Below are 22960 nucleotides of genomic sequence, written 5' to 3' on the forward strand. Positions count from 1 at the left end.
CAATCATGAACGGCGCATTAGTGGGGAATCTTGCACATGCTTGTCCTTAATGGGTAATTTATGCATTTAGTCCCTCCATCTTGCGTTGAAATGCAATCAAACCTTTTATTTTTTTTCAATTTGGGCCGCGAGTTTTGTTTCTGTTTCAATCAGGTCCTTTGACCATGTATGGTCCTTTGCGCTGAAACGTTGCACTCTAGGACTAGGGAATATTTCCCTTTTCAGTCCTTCCCTTTTCGCGCGCCTCACATTTTAATCCTTTACTCTATTTCATTTTTGATTTCAGCCTTGAGATTTCGTTTCCGCTTTGATTTAGTTCTATTATTATTATTATTATTATTATTATTATTACCTATTTGTTTATATTTATTTTATTTAAATTTTCGGCACATATATACATATACATGCGTATATTTTTGTGATATACATACATTGTTTTTATAACATATATACTTATATAGTTTATATATTTTACAACTTATGTACATATCTATATATCTATATATATATTTTCGTTTTCCTAAATATATACATATTTATATATAATCTTTATAGTTTAAAATATACTTTTTTTATAAATCCGTATATACACACATATTACTATTAATTTATATACATACATATCCTTTTATTTTATAAGTATATATATTTTTATATGCACGTACATACATATTTTTGTATATCTTAATTTACATAAATATATATATACATTTTCAATATATTTTTTAACATGTATCAAAATTAACGTATTTATTCGTATACATACGTATATTTTCATTATTTTTAAACTTTAATTTGTACATACATACTTTCTTTTATTTTTCAACATATATATATACTTACTTTTATATGTATTTTATTATTTTCATATTCCATAGTTTTATACACCCATATATATGTACATATTTTTATATATACACATTTATCGTTTCTTTTATATATTAAAATATACTTTATACATTTTGTTAATTTATATATATACATATTTTAGTTTATGTCTATATATATCTTTTTATATTTAATTGTATTTGTTACTTATTTATTTCATTTTCGTTATTATTTTGAATGAATGTTTTAATTTATTTGTTTATATATATTGTTATTTTATATGATTGTAGGTATGACTTCTATTTATTTTATATTGTTGCTATTGCTCGTATTATTTTTTATTTTTATGTGTATTATGATTTACCACGTATAACAACAATGTAATTTGCTTTCACATTTTTTACTACGATTTTCGTGTTTTATTTTACTCGATATAACAAAATTTGTTTTAAAAATATTTCGTATTTAGATTCGAAAGGATCGTACTCTAACTTACTGGGTTTCGATTTTCATAATAAATCTAAATACACGAATCTTTTCAAACTCAAGTTTTTAAACGATCTCGGGAATTAAGAAAAGATCGTGCCCTAACTTACTGGGCCTGATTTATTTCTAAAACCAAGATAATAAAATATCTTTTAAATAAGCATTTTTCATCCGCGTATCGGGAATTTGAGACATTGTGTCCTAACTTACTGGATATGATTCTCTTTCTCGAATAACGTGAAATATCCCCTTTTTCCTGAAAATTTTCAACGTTTTAATACAAGGATTGTATTTTTAAAATTCTTCAAGGTTCTCAATTTTTGACATTAAGACATTAAGTAATCAACTAGGTACCAATTTTGGACGTATCGAGGGTGCTAATCCTTCCTCGTGCGTAACCGACTCCCGAACCCGTTTTTCTGAATTTCGTGGACCAAACTTGTTGTTTTAATAAAATCAAACCGTTTATTAAAAACAACCCCTCTTCGAGGTGATCCAATCGCACCTCATAAAAAAAAGAGGATTGGTGGCGACTCCCGTTTCTTTTTTTCAAAACCCAAGTCAACCCCATTTTTCATCCTAAAAAATGGTGTCAACAGCTTGGCGACTCCACTAGGGAAAATAAGAGAGTCAAGCCACGTGTTGATTATTTCTTGTCTTTCTGTTGAAAGTGGAAAATTTGATTTAAATTTACGATCCTCTCATTGCATCTCTTTTGTTTTGAGTTATATTTTTTTTATCGTGTTCTGTATTTTATTTTATACCTCTGCACATTGCATTGCATGACCGCTGGTCATACCCTTTTTAAGTGGGAGTGAGAAGCTACGCCTTCGTGAGGTTTTCACCTCCGCATGGGATAGTGAATCGCTTTCGGGATATATCCGTACCTATGTCTTCGTGAGATTTTCATCTCCGCATGGCCATAGGGAAATGTATCCCCCTGAATCGAACTCGGTCCGTATAAGCCTATAATGGGTGAGGATCGAGGAATCTGCTGGTTCAGGTACCCTACTTTAGAACCAAACCACATGTAATGAGCCATAAGAACTGACCTAGGTAGAGCTACTCCAAATTTTAGTGCTTACCTAAATGAATGTTGTATTTATTGTCGCTTATTTTAAATCTTATTCTGTGTTTAATGCTAATTTACTTTGTTTGTGATTGCATGGCATTTTCATTCTAAAAGAGGTGTCGATTTACGTTCAGTTTCTTGGTAGAAAGCTTATCATGGAAAAAGGGTTTTTTGATAAAGTAGAGGATAATGTGGCTGTGCGAATATGGGCTGAAACGACACAACGAGAGAAAGGTGATAGTCTTACCGAAGGGTACGTGTCAGAATTGTGGGATTTTACCCGTATCAGTGTAATCCAGAATGACCTTCGAGAAATGAAAGAAGTCTGGGATCAATGGGATGTCGAGGCCAAGCAGCTGTTCTATTGTAACTACGGTGACCTACCTTATCTGCTTAGTGTCAAAGTGGACAAGTATTTATTCCGAGCCCTTGCTCAATTTTGGAATTCTGCCTACAGTTGTTTCACTTTTGGGAAAGTAGATTTAACGCCTACTGTGGAAGAGTATACGACCTTGCTTCGGTGCCCAAAGATTCAGGTCGACAAGGCTTATTCCAGAGCTGCTTGTGTCCCTCCGTTGTTAAAGAAATTAATGAACATCACTGGGATGAGCGAGCAGTGGGTCGCTGCCCGGATCCAACAGAAGGGCGACAGTAAATGTGTTCCTTGGAAAAGTTTGCGAGATTTGGTGCTTGTACATCCTGACTTAAAGAAAAGGGTCGATGTCTTCGCTTTAGGTATCTATGGACTAGTGGTTTTCCCCAAAGCTTTAGGACACATAGACGAGGCTGTATCTGATTTGTTTGATCGGCTTAGTAAAGGGGTTACACCGGTTCCGACAATACTCGCTGAAACTTTTAGATCCTTGAATGCGTGTCGAAAAGCAGGGGAAGGAAGGTTTATTGGATGCGCGCAGCTCTTATTGGCATGGTTCCATAGCCACTTCTGGAAAGTCAAAAGGTCTCTTATCGGGTATTCTCTGATAGCTACTCCCCTCTAGGAGAATTGGTGGCCATGCCAAGACGGGATGATATTTCAGAAGGAAAATGGATAGAGATGCTCCAGAATCTCCAGATGAAGATTTGAATGGAGGGCTCATTGGTTAATTCCTGATGAGATATTGTACCGATGTGGAGATTTTGACTGGGTTCCGCTGCTCGGGATATGGGGAGCTATCGGATATGCTCCTCTACTCGTATCAAGACAGTATAGATCACGACAATTCATACCAGCAATGCAGGGGTTGGCCTATTGTGATTTTTCCTATAGGGAGGACAATTACAAGAAGAAGGTTCGAGAAATATCTAGTGCCTGGAACCAGACTCGTCGAATGAAGATCTTAGCCGTGGGTCCGACAATTACCCCCGAGTATAGTCAGTGGCGTGATCAAAGGATCAACGACAACATCCCAGCGTCAAATGCAAAAACTGCTCGATCTTTAGAGGAACACTTACAAGTTTTGCCTTCTGAGATAGAAATCATCAAACAAGAATTTGAAAAAAGGAGTTTAGAATTGGGGAAGAAGATAGAACAACTAGAGGAAGAAAAAATGCAGTTAGGACTGGATGTGGAATTCAAAGATTAGAGGCCGATAAATTGAGAAAAGGAAAGAACAAAGCAGAAGAAGATTTGGACAGCCTGAAGACAGATTACAAGAAGTTGCGTAGGTCGGTAAGAGCTGCTGGCTTGGGTAAAACGCCAGAACAATGGCGACAAGAAATTCAGGAGGAAAAGACGAAAGCTAATCAATGGGAAAAGAAATTTCAGGATACTCGGACTCGAGAAGTTGCTTTGGGAAAGAGTCTACTAGTTTGCCAAGACGATAAGACGGAGTTGAAGGTCCGGATAACTGAACTAGAAAGATCGTTTCACCAGTACTGTAATCATAATGCTATGGTTGAATTAAGGGCGAGCTTAGACAAAATTGAAGAATTAAAAGGACAAATAGGAGGGCTAGAGAATGCATTGCAAAATAGTGAAATCCGGATAGAGCTTCTGGAAGAAAATAATGAGCAGTGGCAAAGACAATTCCGTCGGTCTCAAGAGCAGATTAGAGAAAGAGATTATATTATGGGAGAGGCGGTAGCTCAAGTGCGCGAAGTAGCTGATCATCTGCAAACTCTGGCGGTTCAGGCTGATCTATTAAGTTTGAAATATGAGTCAGAGTCGGACAGGGGCCGAGAATTAGCTTGGCTTCTTAGAAAGGTTAAGGCTTTGAGTGTAAGGGCAAAGCCATATATGTAGTCTATTTTATGTAAAGAAACTCTTTATCTAGTAAAGTTTTCTAATGAAGTTGAATTAGAATCAGTGCCTCTTTTTCTTTGCATTCTTTTCATGCATTGCATCACATCATATGCATTAATGACCATTTAAAAAAACCTAATCGAATAAAATCATTTCAGTTAACCTGGAAAACCAACAAAGTTACGGCACCCGAGCTAAGGCAAAAATTATGGACCAAAGGTTGGAGAAGCTAGAGCGACTTCAAAAAGAAATGCAAGACCAGTTGCAGGCGCAAATGAAAGAGCAAATGGAAAAGATTCAGCGTGACATGGTGCAAAAGATGGAGGAGTCCCAAAATGATCTGGTGGCTAAGATGACGCAATTATTGAAGGGAGTAAATAAGGGTAAAGTCCTGTGATTGTTAGTGAAGAAGAAAACAATGGTGAACCACTTTATCCTCCAGGTTTCACGCCTCCGCATGCGCAAGTACAGACTGAGCTGCATCCGCGGAGACCCTCTGTGTCGGTTAGGCCCCAGCAGTTCCAAGGCGATGCTTCAATCCCAAGGAATTTTCAACCCGGAGCGGGCTTTAATCCCGGTGATAGCCCGAATAATATTGCTGTCCCAGATCTTGATGAGATGGTTGAAAAGGACAAGGCGAATGAGGAATTTCCAAAACAATTTGAGGAGAAATGGAAATGGATAGAAGAAAAGTTTAGGGCAATAGAAAGCATCGAAAGCTATGGAATAGATGCAAAGGATCTGAGCTTGGTTCCGGACTTGGTGCTCCCTTACAAATTTAAGATGCCGGAATTCGAGAAATACAACGGGACTAGTTGCCCAGGATCCCATATTACTATGTTTTGTAGAAGAATGACGGGGCATATTAATAATGATCAATTATTAATACACTGCTTTCAGGAAAGTCTTACGGGAGCGGCGTCAAAGTGGTACAATCAGCTGAGCTGAGCTAAAATTGCTATTTGGAGGGATTTAGCACAGGCTTTCCTGAGACAATACAATCATGTCTCAGAAATGATGCCTGACAGGATAACTCTGCAAAATTTAGAGAAGAAATCAAACGAAAGCTTCAGACAATATGCGCAGAGGTGGCGAGAGGTGGCGGTTCAGGTGCAACCACCACTTTTGGAAAAAGAGATGACGACGCTTTTTATTAATACTTTGAAAGCCCCGTTCATCACTCACATGTTGGGAAGCGCTTCAAAAAACTTCTCGGATATAATCATGAATGGTGAAATGATTGAGCATGCCATTAAAAGTGGAAAAATAGATGGGGAGAAAATAATAGGAGGGCACCCCCGAGGAAAAGAGAAAATGAAGTGAATAATGTGAATGCTTATGGTAGGTCAATTACCGTGAATCAACCAAAGAAAGTGGTTGCTAATCAACAGGGATCATCAAGACAAGAGTCGGGAGCTAGGCAAACTACTGAAAAGCCCCAATTCACGCCAATCCCGATGTCATACAAGGAGTTGTATCAGACTTTATTCGATGCACATGTTGTTGCTCCTCGTTACTTGAGTCCTCTACAACCCCCGTATCCAAAATGGTATGATACGAACGCGCAATGTGATTATCATGCGGGAATTTCTGGGCACTCGATAGAAAATTGTACTGCCTTCAAGAAGGTAGTAGAAGGACTTATCAATTTAGGTGTTGTCAAACTTGACGACTCACCTAACGCAAAGAATCCGTTACCTAATCACGCAGATAAGGGGGTGAATATGGTTAGCGAAGGTACGGGAGAAGAAGTCAAGACTGACATTGCTGAAGTAAAAACTCCATTGAAACGGGTCTGGAAAGAAATGGCGAAAAGAGGGTTGGTTATTTCAGATTCTGAGGAAGGGCATGAGATGGGAAATTATTATGAATTTCACCATAAAACAGGGCATGAAATCCAAGAATGTGAAGATTCAAGGCTTTGGTTCAAAGCATGATGGATAACAAGGAGATGAGGTTTTATGAAGATGCGAAAGAAATGAGGAGCATATGCGCGACAGAGTTGGGAACAAAGGCTCCAAAAATAAATCATCCTGTGGTCATTATCTCACGCCCTAAGGGTAATGAGGTTAGGGCTCAGGTAACACCGAAAATTGTAATCCAGAAACCATCAAATTTCTTTTATAGGGATAACAAAATGGTGCCGTGGAATTACAGGTGTAATGTCACCATTTTGGGAAAAGAAGCAGAAAGAAACCAAGAAATAGGTTCTTACACGCGCAATGGAAAAAGATATGACGCTCAAGCAGAGTCGTCTAGGGAAGAGAATTGGAAGAAAGAACAGAGGAAAGGGAAAGCAGTAGAAGTTGAGCCATTGGTAAATGAACCAATAAAAGAAGAGGAGGCAAAGGAGTTTTTAAAGTTTTTGAAACACAGTGAATACAGTGTTGTCGAGCAACTGCACAAACAGCCAGCCCGCATTTCTGTATTAGCTTTACTCCTAAACTCAGAAGTACATCGGAATGCACTTTTAAAGGTGCTAAACGAAACATATGTGGCTGACGATATTTCGGTAAACAAGCTGGATCGGTTGATCAACAATATTGGTGCTGACAATTTTATCTTCTTCAATGATGATGAAATACCATCCGGAGGAAGAGGTTCTACTAAAGCCCTGCATGTTACTGTCCGATGCAAAGGGTACACACTCCCGGGGGCCTTGGTTGATAATGGATCTGCACTAAATGTATTGCCTTTGTCCACTCTTAGTCGATTACCAATAGACAGTTCGCACATGAAAGCATGCCAGAGCATAGTAAGGGCATTTGATGGAACAAAAAAGGAGGTTATGGGGAGAATTGAGGTACCATTAAGGATTGGCCCAGTCGCTTATGAGGTGGATTTCTTGGTAATTGATATTAAACCTTCCTACAACTGTCTATTAGGAAGACCGTGGATACACTCAGCAGGGGCAGTACCTTCATCATTACATCAGAAGGTGAAGTTGGTATCGGAGGATCGGTTGGTAACGATAGATGCAGAGGAGGATATTATCGCAATGATGACTAGCGATGCACCTTATGTGGACATAACGATGAGGCACTAGAATGTTCTTTTCGGTCGTTAGAATTTGTGAACGCGATGTTTATTGCGGAGGGAAATAGAATTCCAGTACCGAAAATATCCAGGACCACTGAGATGGGATTGCGATTGATGGTAGGAAGAGGAGCCTTACCCGGGAAAGGATTGGGAAAATATCTTCAGGGAAGGATTGAGGCACCAATGCCGAAGGAAAAGTTTGATAGATTTGGTTTAGGGTACAAGCCAGACATGAAGCAGAAAAAGAAAGAAGTAGAGAAGAGACAAGAGAAAAGAATGGCGCGTTTGAATGGACATGAAGCTAAGTGTGAGCCTTTAACCTTTCCCCACATATCTACATCTTTTGTGTCGGGAGGATTTATTCATTCTGAATGTGGAGTGTCCGGTAGCGGCATGGGAAGATTGTTGGAAAATGTTTATACCAACGCCATAGAAGCAACGGAAAGGAGGGCCTTGTTGGAGATCTGCCCTTATGAGCCTGGAAGCGAGCTAAACAATTGGACTGCTAAAGAAATCCCTGTAGTCTTTAGGGCTTATTCAGAGTAATGCTCAAAACATTCCTGTAGTTTGTTGGCCTAGAAATGATATGAAATCTTTTGTGAAATAGGCATTGGGCCTAAGTATCATTATTTTAATGAAATACGTGTCTACATTCATCTCGATCAGTCACTTTTTTTTCCTTTTATATTTTCTATTTGATTGATTGTCTTACAAATAATTCTTTCATTTGTAATTCTTTTGCACAAACATATTCATAAATTTATATATTCTTGGTATATTCTTTGATATGCCCTCATAGGTCTTCAGATATCAATGACATGAGTGACGCTGCCTCAAACGCGGAGCCTATTTTTGAGCAAGAAGTGTGTTTAGAGGGATCCCACGACTTTGAAAATGACGAAGATTATGATGCATCTCCGGACTTGTTAAGAATGGTGGAACAAGAGGATAAGCATATCCTACCTCATAGGGAATCATTAGAAATAGTGAGCCTAGAGGATGGAAAGGAGGTGAAAATTAGAACTGAAATCACCGCAAAGACAAGGCAAGACCTATTAATTTGCTCCGAGAGTTCAAAGATGTTTTCGCGTGGTCGTACCAAGATATGCCTGGGCTAAGTACTAACATTGTGGTGCATCGTCTGCCCATAAAGGAGGATTGTAAACCCGTTCAACAGAAGCTCAGGAGAATGAGACCTGACATTGTGTTGAAAATAAGAGAAGAAGTCAAAAGACAATTTGACGCTGGATTCTTACAAGAAGTCAAGTATTCGGATTGGGTAGCCAACATCGTCCCTGTTCCCAAAAAAGATGGAAAGGTACGAATGTGTGTGGATTATAGGGATTTGAACAAGGCTAGTCCAAAGGACAACTTTCCACTGCCTCACATTGATACTTTGGTAGATAACACGGCGGGCTATTCATTGTTTTCTTTCATGGATGGTTTCTCTGGATACAATCAAATAAAGATGCATCCTGGGGACATGAGGAAAACCACATTCATTACCTTATGGGGAACACTCTGTTACAAGGTAATGCCCTTCGGATTGAAGAATGCGGGAGCAACATATCAAAGAGCTATGGTGACTTTGTTTCACGACATGATGCACAAGGAGATCGAAGTCTATGTTGACGATATGATCGCGAAGTCCAGAACGGAAGAAGAGCATGTTCAGGTCTTGAAAAGGTTATTTTTGAGATTAAAAAATTTCAGCTCAAGCTTAACCCGGCCAAATGCACGTTTGGAGCCAGATCAGGGAAGTTATTAGGCTTCATAGTTAGCAAAAAGGGGATCGAGGTTGACCCAGACAAAGTAAAGGCAATACGAGATTTACCTCTCCCGCGCACTCAGAAGGAGGTTCGAGGCTTCCTAGGGAGGCTGAATTACATTGCTCGGTTTATCTCACAACTGACAGAGAAATGTGATCCAGTATTCCGGCTCTTAAAGAAACATAATCCGGGTGAATGGGATGAAGAGTGTCAGAGGGCTTTCGATAAGATAAAGCAGTACTTGGCTAATACTCCAGTCTTATCACCTCCAAGTCCAGATAGGCCATTGATATTGTATCTAACAGTGTTGGAGAATTCCATGGGATGTGTATTGGGCCAACATGATGAGACGGGAAAGAAAGAAAGGGCAATATACTATCTCAGTAAGAAATTTACAGATTGCGAAATGAGGTACTCATCAATTGAGAAGTTGTGTTGTGCTCTAATCTGGGCAACCCGACGACTGAGGCAGTATATGTTGTATCACACGACTTGGCTGATTTCAAAGTTAGATCCTTTAAAGTATATGATGGAATCGACTGCTTTGAACGGGAGAATGGCTAGATGGCAGATCTTGCTCTCAGAATTTGATATAGTATATGTCAGTTAGAAGGCCATAAAGGGAAGTGCAATAGTCGATTTCCTAGCTAGTAGAGCCTTGGAGGACTATGAATCTTTGAATTTCGATTTTCCAAACGATGACTTGATGTATGTGACGAATACTGAAGAAAATCCTCAAATGGATCACGTATGGAAGTTAAATTTCGATAGAGCTTCAAATGCTACGGGTAATGGAGTTGGGGCAGTTTTGGTATCCCCAAGTGGAGATCATTATCCTGTTGCTAGCAAGTTGGACTTCGATTGTACAAATAACATGGCAGAATATGAAGCATGTATTATGGGCATTCGTGCAGCCATTGAACGGAACATTAAAGTACTGAGAGTATACGGGGATTCAGCGTTGGTGATATACCAACTCAAAGGGGAGTGGGAAACTAGAGATCCTAAGCTAATCGGTTATAGAAAACTAGTTCTTGAATTGGCTGAGGAGTTTGACGATATCACCTTCTATTACCTCCCACGGGAGGAAAACCAAATGGCTGATGCATTAGCTACTCTAGCTTCGATGATTCAGGTGAATAGGCTTGAGGCAATGAGGCCTGTTCAGATGAGTATCTCTGAGACCCCGGCTAATTGCTGCAATATTGAGGAGGAGGGAAAAGATGATTGTCCTTGGTATCAGAGTATCCTACAATATGTGAAGAATCGGGAATACCCTGATCAAGCGACAGAGAATGACAAAAGAACTCTGAGAAAGATAGCCATTGAATATGTCTTAGATGGAGAAATGTTATATAAAAGAAGGAAGGATCAAGTACTGTTAAGATGTGTGGATGCTGTGGAAGCCAAGAAAATTTTGGAAGAAGTCCATGAGGGTATTTGTGGGACGCACGCCAGTGGTTTCATGATGGCCAGACAGATCATGAGATTTGGGTACTATTGGCCCACCATGGAAGGAGATTGTATTGATCATGCCAGGAAGTGCCACAAATGCCAAATTTACGGAGACAAAATACACGCGCCTCCTTCACCTCTTCACGTCATGACCTCTCCTTGGCCGTTTTCCATGTGGGGTATGGATGTTATTGGGCCAATATCACCAAAGGCTTCTAATGGGCATCGCTTCATCTTCGTAGTAATTGATTACTTTACCAAGTGGGTGGAGGCTGCTTCATATGCAAATGTCACGAAAGCAGTAGTCAGCAAATTCTTGAAGAAGGAAATCATTTGTCGATATGGAATGCCTGAGAGGATCATATCCGACAATGCGATGAACTTGAATAATAGCACAATAGCTGAAGTTTGTAGCAAATTTAAAATTAAGCATCATAACTCATCGCCTTATCGTCCCAAAATGAATGGTGCAGTGGAGGCGGCCAATAAAAACATTAAAAGGATTGTGGGGAAAATGACTGAAACCTACAAGGATTGGCATGAGAAATTATCATTTGCTCTCCTTGCCTATCGAACATCTGTTAGAACTTCTACTGGGGCAACGCCTTTTTCTCTGGTTTATGGAATGGAGGCAGTATTACCCATTGAAGTTGAAATCCCTTCTCTACGGGTGTTATCTGAGTTACAGTTGGATAAAGCCGATTGGATCCAATCTCGGTACGATCAGTTGAACCTAATAGAGGAAAAGAGGCTAAGAGCTATTCACCATGGGCAAATGTACCAGAAACGAATGATGCGAGCCTATAATAAAAAGGTTCGCCCCCGAGAATTTCGTGAAGGGGACTTGGTACTAAAAAAGATTCTTCCTATGCAAAAAGATTTTAGAGGAAAATGGATGCCAAATTGGGAAGGCCCTTATGTTGTAAAGAAGGCCTTTTCTGGTGGAGCTTTGATCCTATGCGAGATGGATGGCAAAAGTTTACCAAATCCTATAAACGCAGACTCCGTCAAGAAATACTTCACTTGAAAGAAAGGGGAACCAAAGTGAAAACCCGTGAAGGGCGCTTTGCTTCCTAAAAAAAAAAAAAACTTTGGGGAGGCTAAGGTGAAAACCCGTAAAAGGCACTTTGAGACCAAAGAGGGCTTGAGTCGAAAACCCGAAAAAGGCGGCTCAAGTACTGGGCAGGATTGGAACATCAGGATTTGAGCGGATCAAATTTTGATCGGGGGCATATGATTATCTTGCTTTACTTGAACCAATAAGAAAGGATATGCAACGTCTTGGAACATGGACAGAGTATTGCAGATCTCCTGAACACATGTCAAACTCAGAAGGGTCTTCGGAAAGTTTGTACAGAGAAACTCAAGCTGCGATAATTGGGGCACCTAGTTCTTATGTGTATTCTTGAAAATACATTCTTTTATTTTCTTTCTTTCTTCCTTTCTTTTTGTGAAAACGCACATTCTCAATCCACTTCTTTGTTAACCTTCTTTCGCCATCTTTGATGTTTTATTCGAGTTATGATCAGAACTAGCTTTATTCTTATCCATTGTTATGATCTTTTTGCAAATATGTTGCATAGGAATAATGATTAACAAACTAATAAAACTTTCAGGAAAGAAGTTTTGCACATTACTCTGGAAAATTTCTAAATAATATAGGGACCTGAAATATGACTATTGTTTAGAAAATACCAAGTTTAAAAGGTGAAATATCTAAGAAGGAAGAGTCTAAGTTAAAGACTATCCTTTCAGATTTTGTTGTCTAAACATTGATTGAACAAAATGACAAGATGTCGTGTTACAAAGCTTAAATGAACAAGCAAGCAATGATCATCAGGCAATAGGAAGAGGTTACCTCGGAGAAGAGAGCCTTCACTTGCGCATAAGACTTTGGTACGACACCTTGAGAATAGTGTAGGAAACCAGAACGGTTCAGATCCTATATCCCCGAATTGTGATAAAAGAGGACAGAGGAAAAGCCACATATTTCTACCCTTAGATTACTGTGAGAGAATGATGGTACAAATTTTGGCATCCCAGTGGATATAACTTTGAGGTTTACAATGGGGACAGTCTGGCTAAATGTTTCTTCAGAAAAAAAAAATCAGTCAAGCGAGAAGGCGTTGCAGCACGTCAGTCACAAAGCCTTAGTAAACTTCGAGTAATGACAACCTAAGCGAGATCATTCTCGGAAAAATAAAATTCTGCATTCATGCAAACACCATTCACATATGTCTAGTTAGGAGCATTTGTTTCATTTTGATCATGTATCCTAATCATTAGGCATAATTAGGTTTATTATACAGGTCTTATCTCCCTGAGATTATAGTGGAACAGACCAAAGAATTTCAGATCCTATCTCCCTGAGATTACAGTGGAGCGGATTAAAATAAAAGATCTTATCTCTCTGAAGTTACAGCAGAGTAGATCGCATCAGGTCTTATCACCCTGAGGTTACAGGGAGTAGACCGAAGAATTTCAGATCTTATCTCCCTGAGGTTACAGTGGAGCAGATTGAAGCCAGAGATCTTATCTCTCTGAGATTACAGCGGAGTAGATTGAAGCTAGTAATCCTATATCTCTGAAGTTACAGTGGAGCGGATTAAAATAAAGGATCTTATCTCTCTGAAGTTACAGTAGAGTAGATCACATCAGATTGAAGCCAGAGATCTTATCTCCCTGAGATTACAGTGGAACAGACCGAAAAATTTCAGATCTTATCTCCCTGAGGTTACAGTGGAGCAGATTGAAGCCAGAGATCTTATCTCTCTGAAATTACAGCGGAGTAGATTGAAGCTAGTAATCCTATCTCTCTGAAGTTACAGTGGAGCGGATTAAAATAAAGGATCTTATCTCTCTGAAGTTACAGTAGAGTAGATCACATCAGATTGAAGCCAGAGATCTTATCTCCCTGATGTTGCAGTGGAACAGACTGAAAACATAAATTTCGTTCCCTTGCGAAGAAGATTAAAGCTACAAATCAGACCTTCCTGAAGTAAAGTAGAGTGGATTGAAGCAACAAGGCACAGTGGACGGAATGAGGCTACCTGAAGAAGAGAAGTGTCAAAAAAGTCAAGACTCGGCAAGACCGGGCAAAATTGGCCCTTTTGATGTCTTTGCTCTATTCTCGTTACACGAAAATGAGCAAAGAGGGACAGCTGTAAAAGTCCATTTTTGCCCGGGCCCATACCAACAAAATAACCCAAATAATAAAACCCAAAACCTAAAATCAACCTAGCCCAACATCCAAGCCCAATCCCAAAACCCTAGACTCCCACTTGCCTCTTCCCATTCTCCCATGTTGTCTGCCACCAGCACCACTCCCACTCTCCCATGCTGTCTGCCACCACCATGCCTTTTGCCGCACCTGCAAACAAGCAAAGGAAAAGGACAAAAAAATAGAGCAATAAACATTAACAGAATATTGTATTTTTGGCTATAAAAAGCCACAAGCAAAATCGGACCAGGAGGGGAAAAAAAAGAGAAACAAAAAAAAGGAGGGGGGGACTTTTGTAACAAAAAAAGAGAAGATTCGGCTTTTGAAAAAATTGAAAGAAATAAAAAAGGGGGCTTTAGAAGGTGATTCACCTTGTTTTTTTTCGTTTTCTTTATTTTCGTTCTATTTCGGTTTTTCTATAGTATTTCTTTCTCTTTTTTATTATCATTCAATCAACACACATATATATAAGATAAAAAAATAAAAGTAAAAAGGAGTTTACCTGTTTCCGGCGGCGGTGGAAAGAGGAAGAACCGAAAGGTCTCTTTCGATTTCGGCCCTTTTCGCCGGGATTTCAGCTTTTCTAACCCCAGATCTGGACTCTATTCGCAAAAAGGAGAAAAAGTGAGCTTTTTTTGGTTTTCCGGCCACCGCGAACGGCGGCGTCGTCGCCGGCGTCCGGCGTCCGGCGACCGGTGCGGTGGCCGATGGCCGGCAAAGGGGGCTCTTCCTCTCTTTTTACGGACACAAGAACAATAAAAACATGAACTTTGAATCGGAGAAGTAATTTTCGTTTCTTTATTTTTGTGTGTTTTTACATCTAGTTTGATTTCTTTTTATTTCTTTCTACTTACGAAAATAAAAACAAAAGAAATAAGGAGAGGAGAAACTCACCGGAGTTGGCCGTGACCGTGCCACCGGGGTTTCTCTTCCATCGTCGGCCGTCGGTCTTGGTGGCGTGGTGGCACTCAAGGTGTTAAGAAACCCAAGTGTTGGGTGTTTGAAAAAATGGTGGTTTGAAAGAAGGCAGAGCCTTTTTCCTCTAGTAAATTCAAAAAGTGAAGGAATAAAAATATAAAATATTTTTGGTCTTCTTTTCAATCATGAACGGCGCATTAGTGGGGAATCTTGCACATGCTTGTCCTTAATGGGTAATTTATGCATTTAGTCCCTCCATCTTGCGTTGAAATGCAATCAAACCTTTTATTTTTTTCGATTTGGGCCGCGAGTTTTGTTTCTGTTTCAATCAGGTCCTTTGACCATGTATGGTCCTTTGCGCTGAAACGTTGCACTCTAGGACTAGGGAATATTTCCCTTTTCAGTCCTTCCCTTTTCGCGCGCCTCACATTTTAATCCTTTACTCTATTTCATTTTTGATTTCAGCCCTGAGATTTCGTTTTCGTTTTGATTTAGTTCTATTATTATTATTATTATTATTATTATTACCTATTTGTTTATATTTATTTTATTTAAATTTTCGGCACATATATACATATACATGCGTATATTTTTGTGATATACATACATTGTTTTTATAACATATATACTTATATAGTTTATATATTTTACAACTTATGTACATATCTATATATCTATATATATATTTTCGTTTTCCTAAATATATACATATTTATATATAATCTTTATAGTTTAAAATATACTTTTTTATAAATCCGTATATACACACATATTACTATTAATTTATATACATACATATCCTTTTATTTTATAAGTATATATATTTTTATATGCACGTACATACATATTTTTGTATATCTTAATTTACATAAATATATATATACATTTTCAATATATTTTTTAACATGTATCAAAATTAACGTATTTATTCGTATACATACGTATATTTTCATTATTTTTAAACTTTAATTTGTACATACATACTTTCTTTTATTTTTCAACATATATATATACTTACTTTTATATGTATTTTATTATTTTCATATTCCATAGTTTTATACACCCATATATATGTACATATTTTTATATATACACATTTATCGTTTCTTTTATATATTAAAATATACTTTATACATTTTGTTAATTTATATATATACATATTTTAGTTTATGTCTATATATATCTTTTATATTTAATTGTATTTGTTACTTATTTATTTCATTTTCGTTATTATTTTGAATGAATGTTTTAATTTATTTGTTTATATATATTGTTATTTTATATGATTGTAGGTATGACTTCTATTTATTTTATATTGTTGCTATTGCTCGTATTATTTTTTATTTTTATGTGTATTATGATTTTACCACGTATAACAACAATGTAATTTGCTTTCACATTTTTTACTACGATTTTCGTATTTTATTTTACTCGATATAACAAAATTTGTTTTAAAAATATTTCGTATTTAGATTCGAAAGGATCGTACTCTAACTTACTGGGTTTCGATTTTCATAATAAATCTAAATACACGAATCTTTTCAAACTCAAGTTTTTAAACGATCTCGGGAATTAAGAAAAGATCGTGCCCTAACTTACTGGCCTGATTTATTTCTAAAACCAAGATAATAAAATATATTTTAAATAAGCATTTTTCATCCGCGTATCGGGAATTTGAGACATTGTGTCCTAACTTACTGGATATGATTCTCTTTCTCGAATAACGTGAAATATCCCCTTTTTCCTGAAAATTTTCAACGTTCTAATACAATGATCGTATTTTTAAAATTCTTCAAGGTTCTCAATTTTTGACATTAAGACATTAAGTAATCAATTAGGTACCAATTTTGGACGTATCGAGGGTGCTAATCCTTCCTCGTGCGTAACCGACTCCCGAACCCGTTTTTCTGAATTTCGTGGACCAAACTTGTTGTTTTAATAAAATCAAACCGTTTATTAAAAACAACCCCTCTTCGAGGTGATCCAATCGCACCTCATAAAAAAAAGAGGATTGGTGGCGACTCCCGTTTCTTTTTTTCAAAACCCAAGTCAACCCCATTTTTCATCCTAAAAAATGGTGTCAACAATTGGGATCATAAAAGTTTATATCATTTACAGTTACGTCCAGGTGGCTCTCAATGGAGCTTTAATGAATGTTCAATTTAAGAATCATTTGTTCATTCACAACAAGACATAATATGGGGTCATTGACATCATAATCATAATAATCATATAATAATATTATTACAGTAAGTGACAAAACAGAAAAAGTTCCGTACAGATAGGGACCTTACAGTTTACAAAGAGCAAAAGGATAGAATTTGACCCATACTGTCTTTTTTTACTATCAAAATTTTTATCATCACCACCATGATAATGTACACATCATCATCATCATCATCATCATCGTCATTCAATGAAAGGATTTTAAAGTGAAGAAAAGAGAAAAGAACCTGAATGGGAAGTTAAGAACAAGTCAGCGTCAAAGTCCTTGCATTTTGTCTCCACTTCGAGGCCAATCGGGCCGAGCTTTTCGGTTAGAACGAGCAGAAGAGAGCTTGGAAATATGTTTTTTTTTTCATCCGGTTTGAGTGAGAAAACTGGATAAACACTGATGAAAGAAAATCGGGATGTTAGCCATTTGAACCATCGGAACTACCTTGTGCGCTTTGTCGTCTTTTTTCCCGCCAATTCTCGCCCCACATCTTCGCTTCAGCTACGGCTCGTTCCCTATCCAAATCCCGGTTCAACATCCTGGCTGATTCTTTAGGGGAGTCATCTTTCTCGGACCCTTCTAAATCCCACCTACAGCCTGATACTCCTCCTTCATCGTTCTTTGATACCCTTCCTCCTCTGTCGTCTCGATATCTTTTTTCATCGGTTTCTCCAGAGCCACTATGGCCATGCCCTGATGCATTAGGTTCATATGCTTGGTTTGCCAGATACGAGAGAGCAGTGACCACATCTCCGATATGAGGACGTGTGGCAGCCTCCTCTTGAATGCACATAGATGCCACAGCTAGAGCCTGGTAGAGACCTCGCATTGGAAACCGTCCTTGCAATAATGGATCCGCCAATTTCGACAATTTGCGACGATTAGTGAACAATGGACGTGCCTGTATATACATAAACCATGAGAAAAAAAAGAACCTCGATTATTAAGTAGTCTTAGCCGATACTACAACATGATAGTTAGGCAACCAAACTACAAAAACATTTCGAATGTGTTACCCATGTTATGAGATTCTGTTCCCCATGAGGTCGAGTGCTATCGATAGCTTTCCTACCGGTAATTAACTCTAAGAAGACAACCCCAAAACTATAGACATCAGATTTCACTGTTAATTGACCAGTCATGGCATACTCAGGAGCACAATAGCCATATGTGCCCATAACCCTGGTGGAAACATGCGATTTATCTCCAACAGGACCAAGTTTCGCAAGCCCAAAATCGGATAACTTTGGGTGAAATCCTTCATCCAGTAATATGTTGGAGGATTTGAAGTCCCTGTAAATAACAGGAGGGTTTGCTTTATCATGGAGGTACTCCAAACCCTTGGCTGCACCGGCTGCTATCTTCATTCTCGTGTTCCAGTCCAACGGCTCCTTACCAGGTGGAAGATCTGCAAAGAGATTAACAAAGATCATACTGTAATCGAGTTTACCGCTTCCTGCTATTTTAATTTCTGTATTTAAACAGCACAAAACAAGCAAAATACATTGAAGGGCATAACACCGCAATCCTTGTGTGCATCCATCTGTATTAACTTAAACCAAAACTCATCCAACAATACATCACCTGTCTCAAACAGATACATAAAGCATATTGATTCCAACCATAATTAGGCTTAGTTTACGTTGTAGTTGGTTGGAAAACCAAGGTGAAAAGCCACCTTTTTTTTTACAGAAAACTCGGTTTTAGGCTGAAAATGTTGAGCCTGTCTGGAATAGCAACTGTTAAGTGCAAACCAGGGTTTTGCAGGTCAATCACAATGCAAAACTCGGCCTTAATCAGATACGGTTTAACCGTAAGTTTGATTTACATGTAAAAAAGCAAAGCAAAGGTCATCTAAGCTCACGTTGAACACCAGGAAGTACAATAATGTCACTCTCTCGTAGATAGCAAATATCGATAGGCATGGATATCTAGATCATCTATACGTTTTAATTAAAGCTTCTAGCATGAATTATCGAACTACAAATCATATGGAAAAATCAAACACAATAACCATTCCAATAACTACGTACCCTCATCATCATCAGTGCATATATATGATATATATGTAAACCCCACAGCTAAGCATCTACCATATGAGACAAACAGATAAATAATAATTAAAATCCACAAATATGTACCTACCATGAAAGATAAACAGATTATAATTACTTGACAGTCCGAAAAAATATCAGAGGCATAGAACTACAAACAGAAAGAAGAGGTAATAGAACTTAAATAACTCCCTTTTTGGGACTGTCAGTGACACGTAACGTCAAAGTGTTAAAAAAATAAGATTTTTAATGCTCTAAAGGTTGCAGTAGAACCAGTTTGTCTATGGAAAATAAATTAATGAAAGTAATCATATTAGAGCACCAAAATATTACCATGAAGATGATCCTCCAAGGATCCCAATGGCATGAATTCATATACAAGAAGCCGTTGATCCCCATCGGCACAATAACCGATCAGATTTACAAGATTATGATGATGAAGAAGGCTTAGCATGAGGACCTCGACAAGAAATTCCCTGTTACCCTGGAGACCATTTCTGTCCAACTGTTTGACCGCGACTACCTGTAAAAGCAAAATCCATATATCTAAGACACTTAATGACATGAAGTCCTACGAAAACCTTCAATTCGTTCAATTTCAAAAGAAAACCTAGAGATCATCTTTTAAATCTTGTATACACATGTATGGTGATTTGGTTACAAGGGAACAAAACAATTTTCACAGAAAATTTGTTCTCCAAATCACAGAGATATACTCAGGGGCGAAGGAGGGGGGAAGGGGGGCAGGCAAGGGCCTTGGCCCCCCTAAAATGGGAAAATTATTCTTTAGAGCCCCCCAAAATCTATAAACTTATAAGTTAATACATGGTAAAATTATAGTTTGACCCCAAAAATGATAAATTTTTGATTTAGTCCTAGAAATTATAAAGATATAAGAAAATACAATGATGAAATTGCATTTTAACTATTATAAAGATAGGTAACTTAATCCTCCCCTCAATAAAACTTTTGGCTTCATCCCTAGATATACTTACTAACTATAGTATTTCACCTATTAAGAATTTAATGAAATGTTTGGTAGGAGTATCATTTTTTACACATGTTTTAGTATATGTGTTAGCAATAAACTAATTCAATTGGTAATATTTAACCACTCTCATGACTTATTTTTAGCAAAGAGAAGGAAAAGTTTTCACTTATTTTGAAGGGGTCTTATTTTTTACAAGTTATTACTTATTTTTCAAATTTAAATTTGTACTAACTATTCTTTATTTTATGTCTAACTGTTCTAATACATATGTAATAAATAAGCTTTTTCCTCATATTATTACACTAGTAAGCAAAGGAGGCATAAGTCTAATAGCAAAAACTCGTGCTGCAAGCAGCAATTGGATTTTTCAGACACATCTCGCAACTCACCTACGTGAGGATCACACCTGTTGAGGATTTAGAACAGAAATCAACATTTTATCAGCAAGACAGACAATAGCAGGATGAATGCTACTTTATTTGACCAAAGGATCAATTATACTCCGATATTAATCGATCATCTAGATAGATATCATTAGATCATATTAAAGAACTGCATCCAAGTTCGATTATTTTAACTTTTAAATAGATTTCCACTAAGATTGAACCAGATATGGCCAATACATTCTTAATGACGATATTTCCGGCTTTACTAATGCTTCACGTGCTACGTTAATAAATTTTAGAATCTTAGATAAAAGCCTCCAACCTCTAAATATTATACAACTTCCATGTTTCCTTTTGTGGCATAAAGACAAATAAAATATGGTTTGAGGCTCGAACAAAACAAGGGCTGAAGCAATAAACAATTACCTGACCAGTGCTCTCGAGCTGCCCTTTGTAAACATGTCCGAATCCACCTTCACCTAAGAAAGACTCCGGCCTGAAATTCTTCGTGGCAGCGGCAAGCTCGCGAAAACTAAAAATATGGGCAGCAATTTGAACACCAGGACCATCCCTGGGACATGGTAGTTCCCTTTTGGACCCTCCATTACTCCTCGATCTAAGCCGGTCCCCTCCTGCCAAAACTCCATTGAAACAGACACTATTTAAAGATCTAAAGTACCATTCACATACAAAGAAACAATCTACCAACAAAAGATATATGGACTTGCTTATCATATTCTAAAGAAAGCCAATTTTAGTTTAAGATATTAAATTAATTCCAATTTATCAATATCATCATTAGATCCTAATTACATCAAAACAAAAACAACCCAAACTTTAAATCTCTAAAATTTTTTTAAAAAGCATCATTATATTCTAAAGTAAGCTATTTTTAGTTTAAGATATTGAATAAATTCCGATTTATCAATATCATCATTAGATCCTAATTACATTTAAAAAAAAACACCCAAACTTAAATCCCTAAAAACATCCATAGGGTTAAATAAAAAAAATAACAATGATAAAATTTTACAACAAAAAAACAAGCATACCATCATCTAAACATTGAAATAATAATAATAATAATAACAGAGAAAACCCAGATCAGATCAAATGAATAAAGTAATTAATTTTCTTTCTTTTTTTTAATTAAAAGCTAACCTGATGACAATCTGGAAATATTAGAGGAAACAGTAGGTTGGGCTTGCTTTGGATCATTGCTTTCATTTACAGTATTTAACTTCTCTTCTTCCTTCGAATCGAAACAAGAAAAACAACCCATCCCTTAAAAGAAAATTTCAAAACGAACCCAGAAATCAAATTTCCTTAAAAGTCCTAAAAATTATATCAGATTTACCGTTAACTTGGCATTCCCAATACTTTCTTTTTTTTTTACAAAAATTCAAAATAAAAAGTTATAAAAATTTTGGGCACCCTCGATTCTATGCCTTTAAACGATCAAATCATTGAAAAATAAAGGATTCAATGAACGTAATTAAAAATTATGAAAGGGTTTAATTAAATATATTTGAAAGTAAAAGAGAAATTTTTGAAGCAAAATAGAAGAAGAAGAAGAAGCCGGCTTTGGGTTACCGGATATTATGTATTAAAAAAAATTTATAACTACCACCTCACTCTCTTCCTTTTGACCATATAGAGGGAAAACTTGGATAAAATGAAGAGTAAATCACACCCATGGTGATTCTACAATTGGACTTGTTCTATTTTTGTCGCTTTAAATGTTTCCTTCAATTTACTCACTCTAATTATAATAAGGTAAAATGGTCTCTCCAGTCCCTATCAATTGCAATTTTGAGCAAATTAATCCCTCTAAAAAACTTAGAACAATTTAATCCTTATCAATTTTAAAAGTGAGCAATTAAGGACAACTAATCAAGGTGTCAATCGTGGATAAGTTTGATTGGTATAATAATAAATTTAGCACTTAATGTTTACATATTTTGTTAATTTGGTCTTGATTCTAAAAAATTCAACAAATTTAGCCTCAACATTTACACATTTACAAAAGGACTGCGGGCTAAATTTGTTAAATCATGACTAAATTGATAGAATATTTAAATTATGATAGCTCAATTTGTTATTAAACCAGTCAAATTTATGTAAAAATTGATGAAAAACATTAATATTGTGGTTAATTGTCTTTAATTGCTCACTTTTAAAATTAACAATGATTAAATTACTCCGATTTTTTTGAGAGGGACCAATTTGCTCAATATCAAAATTGAGAGAGACTAAAGAGGTTTTTTTTACTTTAAAATAATTTT

The 22960-nt window shown here is 37.0% G+C and overlaps 2 protein-coding genes across 2 annotated transcripts; both read right to left on the bottom strand.

Moving 5' to 3' along the window:
- Positions 1-14059: 14059 nt before the first annotated feature.
- LOC121231229 (uncharacterized) lies at positions 14060-15046 on the bottom strand. Its single transcript, XM_041116507.1, has 3 exons — positions 15022-15046; positions 14614-14845; positions 14060-14261 (listed from the first exon to the last, which is right to left on the bottom strand). Exons 1-3 carry the CDS (start codon positions 15044-15046, stop codon positions 14129-14131), a joined length of 390 nt encoding a protein of 129 aa, XP_040972441.1. The 3' UTR covers positions 14060-14128.
- A 2199-nt stretch (positions 15047-17245) lies between these two features.
- LOC107905242 (serine/threonine-protein kinase PBS1) lies at positions 17246-22382 on the bottom strand. The gene is made up of 5 exons (XM_041117717.1): positions 21837-22382; positions 21102-21307; positions 19632-19821; positions 18261-18652; positions 17246-18145 (listed from the first exon to the last, which is right to left on the bottom strand). The coding sequence occupies exons 1-5, from the start codon at positions 21955-21957 to the stop codon at positions 17663-17665; spliced, it is 1392 nt and encodes a 463-aa protein (XP_040973651.1). The 5' UTR covers positions 21958-22382; the 3' UTR covers positions 17246-17662.
- Positions 22383-22960: the final 578 nt, after the last annotated feature.

This window comes from Gossypium hirsutum, chromosome A01 (assembly GCF_007990345.1).
Source record: "Gossypium hirsutum isolate 1008001.06 chromosome A01, Gossypium_hirsutum_v2.1, whole genome shotgun sequence".
NCBI lineage: Eukaryota > Viridiplantae > Streptophyta > Magnoliopsida > Malvales > Malvaceae > Gossypium > Gossypium hirsutum.

Excerpts from the sequence above, each read along its gene's own strand:
- LOC121231229 (XM_041116507.1), bottom strand. The coding sequence starts at position 15,046 with ATGGAAGAGAAACCCCGGTGGCACG. Across the intron at positions 14,846-15,021 it reads AGAGAAACCCCGGTGGCACG|AGAGGAAGAGCCCCCTTTGC; the intron begins GTCACGGCCAAC and ends GTCCGTAAAAAG. Across the intron at positions 14,262-14,613 it reads TCCACCGCCGCCGGAAACAG|GTGCGGCAAAAGGCATGGTG; the intron begins GTAAACTCCTTT and ends GCTTGTTTGCAG.
- LOC107905242 (XM_041117717.1), bottom strand. The coding sequence starts at position 21,957 with ATGGGTTGTTTTTCTTGTTTCGATTCGAAGGAAGAAGAGAAGTTAAAT. Across the intron at positions 18,653-19,631 it reads CTTGGAGGATCATCTTCATG|ATCTTCCACCTGGTAAGGAG; the intron begins GTAATATTTTGG and ends ATCTCTTTGCAG. Across the intron at positions 18,146-18,260 it reads AACAGAATCTCATAACATGG|GCACGTCCATTGTTCACTAA; the intron begins GTAACACATTCG and ends ATGTATATACAG.